The 9,395-nt window shown below is 45.2% G+C and overlaps 1 protein-coding gene across 2 annotated transcripts; it reads right to left on the minus strand.

Annotated features, from left to right (window-relative positions):
• Window positions 1-417: 417 nt before the first annotated feature.
• lmnl3 (lamin L3) lies at window positions 418-9,194 on the minus strand. 2 transcript variants are annotated; one of them, XM_050052723.1, is made up of 12 exons: window positions 8,485-9,194; window positions 7,709-7,865; window positions 7,338-7,463; window positions 7,031-7,201; window positions 5,767-5,892; window positions 5,307-5,527; window positions 4,956-5,178; window positions 4,704-4,811; window positions 4,413-4,529; window positions 2,781-2,891; window positions 2,576-2,644; window positions 418-766 (listed from the first exon to the last, which is right to left on the minus strand). In XM_050052723.1, exons 1-11 carry the CDS (start codon window positions 8,874-8,876, stop codon window positions 2,606-2,608), a joined length of 1,791 nt encoding a protein of 596 aa, XP_049908680.1. In that variant the 5' UTR covers window positions 8,877-9,194; the 3' UTR covers window positions 418-766; window positions 2,576-2,605. The 2 variants fall into 2 exon arrangements, with proteins under 2 accessions (XP_049908680.1, XP_049908690.1); XM_050052733.1 differs by lacking the exon at window positions 2,576-2,644.
• Between the last annotated feature and the right edge of the window lie 201 nt (window positions 9,195-9,395).

Below are 9,395 nucleotides of genomic sequence, written 5' to 3' on the forward strand. Positions count from 1 at the left end.
GTTCACATCAGCCTTTATCATACCTTGCCACTGCAGCCAGACGCAAAATCATGCTGCAATATTTAAGATTTTATTTCAATTTCTTTTTTACCCTCAACAACTATATGCACAAATTAGCGACCACATAAAGACGTGGAGGAATCACACCTGTTGTGTTTTGCATTTTATGTTTTTCCCAGTGCTGTGAGCAGGACAAATGAAACCTACACCATCTGCATGGCTAGTTTGAAAATGAGATTTTTCTGTTGGGTATACAGGTGGATCGACCCTTCAGCCCGTGCTGCTGAAAACTCTGTCCTGCTATTAATTTAGTTTATTACGTGTGTGAGCCATTTTGACTTGGGAGTTCCTTCAAGCACACGTTTCCCGCCAAACTCAACTATAACTGCATTTGTTGTAATAAACAGTCTTTAATACGTAGATCCAACTGTATTTATAACTTTATTAAGCTAACATTTCTAAATTCACACGCACACACACATTCATTTAAATGAGATCAAATCAAGGCAAAGCTTGTATCTTGTCTTGTGCAGTTAGAGATGAGACAAAGTGAGGAATACTGAGGTCGATACTGTTGCTCTAAGGCGAAGTCTGAGGTCGTCATACTCAGACTGACGTTTAAATGTCTCTACTGGAGTTTGTTGTACGGGACAACACCGGGGCCAGATAGGAGCAGATGTTTGTATTCAAGGTCAGAGCTGGTCCGGGTTCTTCAGACGGACAGCAGTGATCACATGACGGCACAGCTCTCACCCTTAGATAGATCCTGGAAAAAAACACAGCAGCGTTATCAAATGTCCCCAATTACCATCACGGGACACACGCTGGTTTCTTACAGGCAGGCTGGGTAGCACTGAACATGCAGTTAGGGGACGGTGTGGGGAATGAGTCTGCAGCAGGGTGTTACTACTGAGCAACAAACAGCTGTCACTGTGTGGCAAGCAGGAAACCCAGATCAGTGGATCTGGATATTTTCCTTTCACTTACAGGATTGCTGTCTGGGTAAATTCTCTGAGCCTCAAACTCAAATAAGTGCATCTTAGGCCCTGTTTAGACGTGGTATTAATATGCGTTTTGCATGATCTGATCACAAGTAGACAGACGCGACACATCGCCGTTCACACTCGTGTCGATCATACGTCTCCAGCTGACCATGTGGCTCAGATTATGTTACTGCCCCGTGCACAATTTTTACATCCACACCTTTGGAGCACGCTTGTTTGTCACGTTAGCAGTTATGTCAGTACAGCTGGAGATATTGCTGTCAGCAGAATTTAACACGTCTCCTTCCAAAGGGAGAAACGATGGATAATCATGCAACACTTTGTCCAACTCAACATAAAATATAAATGATAGATTAGCGTGCTGTCGCCAGAACAACCACCACGTCCTGCACTGATGACGTAGTCCTTCTCTGGACGCATCAGTGTTTACGCTACAAAAGATATGTGGTCAAATGCATGGCTGAGTGATTGGACAATGCGTCTTGGTGGTCGTTTACACTTGTATTTAGCGCTGTCCACTTGTGATTGGATCACCTAGAGTGCATGTTAACACCAGGTCTAAACAGGGCGGTAGCTTTAAGAACTTGGTATTCTGCAGGTTACCACATGTTAAAAATGCAAGGTAATTCATATTTAGTTTGATTAGTTTGGTACTTCCTTGCATCATTGGCTCTGCTGCATCCTTTGTACTTGTTCTTAAAAACAAAACATGTATATTACAGGGCTGAGCTCCATATTATACACACTGAGGAATAATGGTGAGCAGTGGAGAAGGTCTCAGGACTAGAAAACTAATCTGTGCAAATCCATTTATAAATCATGGTCTTCAATTATTCATTTTTGTGCACAAATTACTGGAACTTTAAACAATATTAATGACATGTCAGACGTTTAGCTGGAAAACCCAAAATATCTATGGATCTTCATCCAAAAGCAAAAAACGGCAGCACGTATGATCGAGTGGAAGCCTGTGGGTTGTAGAGATTTAAAGTCAAAGCAAACTGCCTTAAGACTGGATTAAAGAGTAATTATGGTATTTTTTTATTACCTGAATCCTATGTTCCCATGTTTTTGTGTCTAAGTGACTCATAGGAACAAAGGTTTTTGAAATTGGTCCAGTATTGAGCGACAGGCTGCAATGTAACCACTTCGGGTATGTTCGCACTGTCAATGTACGTCCACTAAAAGTGTTTGTTTTTGCCACTGATAGGCTCAGATTGTTATTCTAATTGTCTGACAACATTTTGGAGACTATCCCTACAGAAATAGTGATGCATCTCAGTAGGGATAGTCCTTTATGTTTAACCAGATACAGCCCCAAAATCACTATCGTCAATTCCACCAGACGCCATCAACTTAAAACACTTGATTCATTCAGACATGTGAACCTGCTTCGTGATGCACACTGTTCATTTTTACCCATCACATTTGGCATGTTGCTGAATAAAGCACAGAGGCAGCAGCAAATCCAACATGCATGAAACAAGCCATGCATCCTGTGACAAGCACACAGCGCAGCACACACTGGGTACGAGCAGACAGGCAGAAGGTGGAAGCACCTCCCTCCTCACCTACTGTACAGCTCGCTGTCTGCTCTGCACTCAAGAGACAGAACAACACTTCTTCTTCTTCCTCTTTGGCTTCAGTGTTGGCAGAAAGAAAAGTGATGTCAAGTTTCATAAACTCAAGTGTTTGAGCTTGTATCTGTGAGAACACTTCACACAGAGGACATTGAACATTTTGTTTCTGGCTGGTTTTATGAGTCGGTGTGTTTACCTGTCTGCGAAAGTGCTGGATTTCACTGCCTGCGACAAGTTCTTCATCAAAATCCAGCTCAGTTTCCTCGTCACCTCTGTGCTGCATACACACCCTGCGCTCCGCCATTTCCTGAAGAGGGATCACATGATTATGTTGAGTTACATAAAAAAGACCACATAAAATAATGGACGTAACCACTGTGACATCACCCGTTGGTTTGGACTCCTGTTTTCCCATTCTCCTCAAGTTTGGCATTTTGGTCGTCACCATGTTGGATTTGTGGAGACAGAGGTGACCAAATTTGGATGAGAGAGTGGAGATAATCCTTATGCTAGCTGTTAGCTTTGTTAGCATGGTGCATATACAGGGATAGTTAACTGTGATGATACTAATGCTAAAAAAACAGACTTAAACCATTAAAACAAAACTGAATATCCGACTCCTTAGAGGATCTTTTAGTAGACTGCTGAACAAAACTTTTTCAGGTGACCAAATGTATGTAACGTCCCAAAATGAACACTTTAAATGTGCTGCCTGACCAAATTATTTGAGCAGTGCAGGGTTATTATAGAAACTGCAGTTTCAGGTCAGGTCGCAGATCTTGTGTCGACAGGTTGGGTTGTAGAAGCAGATAATGTATCATTCTATATCAAAAGGTGAAAATGATGTCAGTTGCAAAAGGTCGTAGTAACAGTTGATCAGATGTCAGTTTCTGCAATAGGAAGAACTCAGTATAAGGAGTTGTTTTTGAGTTGGTGAACTTTGGAAATCAAACAAGAGAACAGAACGTTTAGGTTAGGATGATCTGACTGGTGGGACACTTAGGTCATACACCCAGACCTGTCTGCACATAGATGCACACACACACACACACACACACACACACACACACACACATACACAGACGCACACACACTCAAANAGATGAACAGACGCCCACTCACTCAAATAGTATAAAAGCATTTGAAAGTTGGATGAACGGGGCTGTCTTCGCTGTGTTTACTATTCTCTGCTGTATTCTACAACCTGTGTGTTGGGTTGTATTATGCGATTAAAGTAATCCCGTTGGCTGTAACTTTTCTCCGTGGTTCTCCGAGTCTCTTCATTTCAGTGTTTGCTGAAGTTGAGCAATTTCCTTACAGGGTCAGGTTGCAGAACTAACTGGTCATAAGTCCTGGATGTGGGGCGGGTGCGGTATTTGCCATTACTGTGCTGGTTGGACCGCAGCTCTTGAAAATCAGACCCGTGTAGGTGTCTGCACCTCGCTCCTCAACCGTTCCAACCTTTCGTCTAAATGTGGTCACTTCTAGCTCCAAAAATCCAAGATGGCGACGGCCAAAATGCCAAACTCAAGACATCAAAACAACCAACCATACAGTCTGTGGTTAGATACAGCATTGTAAGATAGCCGAGACAGAGAGGATTTGTACTTCAGGTACCCTGAACAAACACCTTCACCTTTACAAATGCTGTCTTATGACTTTGATTAGGATCTAAAACACTGGCTCATAATGTGGCTTTAGCTGAGATACTCTTAAACGTTAAGGACACCACTTTTTGGGATTTTATTCAAGAAAATAAAATCAAAAACTATAAACTTTGATTGTGGTGATTGAAGCAGACAGCACTTGTAAACACTGCTCCACCCACCTCATGGTTGGGGTTCAGTAGAATCACCCGTACATCAGTGACGGGGCCCCAGCTCCTGTGGCCCTGCAGGATCAGGTCCCCTGAATCAGCCTCTGCCTCTGCACCTGCTGCCCAGATCTAACAACACACATACACACACGTAATTCACACATCTGACTTGCTTGGGAGTGCCCCCATAAAACTGCTCAACAAATCATACTGTCCCACCACTAATATTGTCATGACAGTTTTCCCTCTCTGCAGGAGAACTCAGGGAAATACAGGTAAACATAGGTAACAATAAGTACTCACTGTGAGTGTCTGTCCAGCAGTGAGGATGCAGGAGGAGGGGATGTGGAAGGAGAGGTCTCCAGAGTCTGGGTACGTCCTACGTACCACCCAGCCACCTAGTGGCTGCTCCTGGAAACGCACAAGAGGGCGAGAAGCAGTTTAATGCAGAATATAATACAGTTCTGTAGAAAGAAGTGTCCAAGCTTTAAACAAGAAAATTAAAAATAAGTTTCTGGTGTCATAATTCAGAGCTGATTCTCGATTCAGCCTCACCGCTTCAGAGTTGTTCTTCAGTCTAACATATTTTCCTTCTATGTCGACCTCTGCTATGCTCACAGTGCCGTGCTCTGTTGAACGACTGGACATTTTATAGGCCGGCGAGCTGCCAGAGGCTCCCTCGTGTTTCCGCTTCTTCCCTCGGACCCTGCGGCTGCTGTGCTCATGTGACATACGAGGTATAGCTGTGTGCTGGGAGGGGCTCGGTGACAGCTGCAGTCTGACAAGAAAATGACATTTATTTAGATTTTAAAAACTTGGAGCAAAAGCACCAGACAGTGAGCCAGGACCCAGAGATCTTGATGCCTTGCTTAACTGTCACACAGTGTACACAGATGACGGCCGTACCTCTGCTCCTCCACCTCCAGCATCTTCCTGTAGGCGTTGATCTCCATGTCCAGAGCGAGCTTGACATCCAGCAGGTTCTCGTAGTCCTCCAGCTGGGCGTACATCTGGCTCCTCATGTTCAGCAGCTCCTGCTCCTTCTGACCGAGTCTCTGCTGCCAAACCTCACGCTCCCTGTCGAGAGTCCTCTCCAGCTCCTGGAAGCGGCTCTCCAGCACCATTTTCTACCCAAGAAAGGAGAATAATATGAAGACAACCGTTTACTGCTAGACCCAACCTGCACAGATACCTGCACTACAAAGATTACCACAGAAAACAAGTATTTTCAGGTTGCAGAAGAAGAACAAGAACTAGCTCAGCCCCTCTACACCTCTAAGTATCATGGGAGTCAGGAATACTGTGGCCTGTGGTTTTCTTATTTTGTCAACAGAACTGTTCGTGTTTCCTTACAGACTGCACTCACATCCTTCTGGTACTGCTGGAGCTGTGAGCTGAGGCTCTCCACTCTGAGCTTGGTGGTTTCCAGTTCATCTCTGGTGGATGACGCAGCGTTGTTTTTGTCCAGTACAGCCTGCTGAGCGTTCTGTAACTGTAGTGCAGAAAGGATTCAATCAGATATCAGAAACTTCAAGTAATTAAAAAAAAAAAAAGCAAGAAATCTGTACGCTTTCAAACACATTATCTTAAAAAGGTCCAGCGTGTAGGATTTAGGGGGAAGTATTGGCTAAGATGGAATATAGAATAATAAGAGTCACTGTGTTGTCGCTGCCTCAGAATGACATGTCTATATCTACATACGGCGCGGGTCCTCGTCTGCAGAGATCACCATGTTGCACCATCACGTTTCTACAGTAGCTCAGAACAGACAAACCAAACACTGACTCTAGATAGGACCATTCATGTTTTCACATCAACCACCGTAGTTAGCAGCCCTTCTGCAACAAGCAATATCGCAAAAACATTTTTTTTTCCCGTGAATTTACTGGTTTAAATCAGCAGGTCCGTTTGTTGTGGAGAGGAGGAGACCTCTACAGATAATGTGGCTCCCGTCAAAGCTTCTCTGGATGTCTGGATCAGAAATAAGGTGAGCATACACTTGCAGGTGCTGGGCTAACAGCTCGTCTCCAATGTGCAAAACAGCTTTTAAGAAACATCGATTTATAAAATGAAACTGCTTTACTCCATGTTTAAATCACCAGATCTGTTTGTTTTGTAGAGGAGGAGACCTCTGGAGGATAATTCGGCTCCCAGTAAAAACCTCCCTGAACGCCTGGACCAGAAATAAGGTGAGCACACACGGCAGGCACTGGGCGAGCGGCCCATCTGCGACGTGCCGAACAGCGTAGATTTGTAACCTGGAACTGCTTTATTCAGTGTTTTTGCCAGTTTTAATCAGCTGGTCTGTTTGTTTTGGAGACAAAGAGACGTCTGTGGATAATTCAGCTCCTGGTNGGGCGAGCGGCCCATCTGCGATGTGCCAAACAGCGTAGATTTGTAACCTGGAACTGCTTTATTCAGTGTTTTTGCCAGTTTTAAATCAGCTGGTCTGTTTGTTTTGGAGACAAAGAGACGTCTGTGGATAATTCAGCTCCTGGTAAAAACCTACTGAACAATGAAAACTGGAGCAATTCCAAGAGAAGTTCCAGCTGGTTGCAATCCTCACCACGAGACACCACTGCATCCCTGTAAATCTTACACACCGCTTCTTTTAAGTTCCATGTTTGTACCTTTGAGCTGTAATTCCTTTCGATCTCTTCCTTGTACTGCTGCAGCTGAGACTCGTGGTCCTGCCGCAGCTGCTGCATCGTCTCGGCCAGTTTACTCTCAAACTCCGTCCGTCGTCCTGAGTCCACCTCCACCAGACGGCTCTCGTGTCGGCTTCGGATCTCCAACATCTCCTACAAAACAGAAACGACTGTGAGCTGTGCAAGAACTACCCTGAGGCGATGCAGACAATTAACAGATTAATCTCAGAGGACGACGGGAGCTGGTGGGATTCAAAACTGGGCTGAGGTGAAAGTTTGTGTGTCTTACTTGCTCGCTGATGTTCCTCTGAAGCTCCAGCTGTTCTTTGAGTGTTTGCACCTGGTTCTCCATCTCCACCCTCCTCAGGATCTCAGAGCTCAGCTGGTTCTTTGTGTCTGCCAGTGCACCCTCTACCTGGTGACACCCCCACCCCCACCCCCAGCACATACACACAGTTAACACATTTTAAAATATCAGCTCATCAAACACTGAATCTATAACATAACTGAAACGCTGACAAGCAGGTATTTTGGTTATGCTACTAGAAAGTTAAGTCATTTTCTCATCCTACATTTTGGGGCTTTAAAGGCCCTCAAACATGGACACCATTACATCCCCCTGTGTAACCTAACATGTGTAAATCAAGCTTGACTTCATACATTTTCCAGCTGGCCCTGCAGATCAGTGAAGTCATCGTTGAGTCTCCTGTTCTCAGACAGCAGCTTAGTGTACTCAGCATCCTTGGAGCTCAGAGACACCTCGAGTTTCCTCCACTGGGCCAACGCATTCGCCAGATCACCCTCCTTCTTCTGGTTCCTGAAGTGGGACAACATCATTATCAGAAGATAACTTAGCTCGTTCTCTCATATCATGCCAAACTTCATTCAAATTTCTGCAGATTTAAGGCTGCATTGGTCACTTTGCAACTGTTAGGTCTCGTCTCAGTGTACTTTGGATTACCAAAACTATATCCCCAAATATACTTTCCATCGGTGTTGTCTATTTTGCAAATCCATTTGTTTTCCACATGATAAAAATATCACCAACAGGTAAGTAACAAATTTCAACACATACACCTGCTGTGGGTGGGCAGGTGTAAATGTCAAACCAAAGTCTTATTACAGACCAATGCTCAGTTCTGCATGTGTTTAATTAAAGGCTTCAGTGAAGTGTGAAAGCAAGTGTCAGTGCTGCAGGAGCTGTGTGAACAAGCAGGAATATTAAGGAGATACCTGCAGCTCGGTGTTTAAATTCACCCCGAATTATAAAGCAGCACCTGAATGTGCTGTGAAAATATTTTATCTGTGTCCAGCAGGTGCGGGAGTCTCACGCTGTGCAATACTGCCTTAAAAAAAACAATTTCTGAACGGAGTCTGGTGTAGCAGCTTCCCCAGCACCTGCATGGTGGGACCTGGCTACATCCTAACGCAGCTACCTGGTCTGCAGTTTCCTGTACTCCTCGCAGAGGTTCCCATAGTCGATCTGCAGCCGGGCCCTCTCTCCGGCCAGGACATCCAGGGACTTTCTCACATCGGCCAACTCCTCCTCGTACAGCCGCCGCACGTTGCCCATCTCCCGGCTCTTCGACTCATCTTTCTCCTCCAGCTGAAACAATATAGAAGACCGCTCACTCTCCAGCTCCTGCACCCGCTGGATGTAGTTAGCGAGCCGGTCGTTGAGGTGTCGGAGCTCATCCTTCTCCTGGACCCGGGACAGCCGGGGGCTGGTGCTGGAGGTGGGCAGGCCGGGGTCTGCGCTGCGGCGGCTGGCTGAGCGGCTGGAGCGGCCGCTGGAGGCGGCAGCGGGGGTGGAGGTGGCAGAGGCCATGATGGTGGTGGGCTAGGCACTTCTGTAGTCCGGGTCCACAGCTGGTCCAGATACTTTACTCGAGTCCTAAACACACATATACAACTGTGGGCCGCAGTGAGGTGACGGTACACCCATCCGATCCAACGTGATGTTAATGAATTACAGTCTCATTAAATCTCTCCTGTAAAGTTCATCAGTTCATCCGTTCATCCGTTCACCACAGCGCAGGTAAAACACGGATCTGATCCTCCGCTCGCGATAAGTTGCCTTTGTCCTGTAATAAAATGTCCACAGCTGAAATTAATCACATTTGACGAGTTGACGCACTGAGAACAAGTGAAGAGCACCACGCGACAAGTGACCCTAAATACAGCAATACGTTTCCGGGTGGGATTTTCAAAATAAAACAGTTTGACAGACGGAAACTACCAATGAGAAAATCAATATACCAAAGGGACTGTTTGTTACTTATAAGGGGAGAGGGGGTGGTGCAATATTTTTTTAAGCACTAGGGAGGGACTTACGTTTTTTATTTTG

Source organism: Epinephelus moara, chromosome 1, assembly GCF_006386435.1.
Source record: "Epinephelus moara isolate mb chromosome 1, YSFRI_EMoa_1.0, whole genome shotgun sequence".
Lineage (NCBI taxonomy): Eukaryota > Metazoa > Chordata > Actinopteri > Perciformes > Serranidae > Epinephelus > Epinephelus moara.

What these genes read in the sequence shown, in the direction of transcription:
- lmnl3 (XM_050052723.1), bottom strand. Translation starts at nt 8,876, where the DNA reads ATGGCCTCTGCCACCTCCACCCCCGCTGCCGCCTCCAGCGGCCGCTCC. An exon ending in TGCAGGGCCAGCTGGAAAAT is followed by an intron (nt 7,464 to 7,708) that starts GTATGAAGTCAA and finishes GGGTGTCACCAG; the next exon opens with GTAGAGGGTGCACTGGCAGA. An exon ending in CTGCTGGACAGACACTCACA is followed by an intron (nt 4,530 to 4,703) that starts GTGAGTACTTAT and finishes GTGTGTTGTTAG; the next exon opens with ATCTGGGCAGCAGGTGCAGA.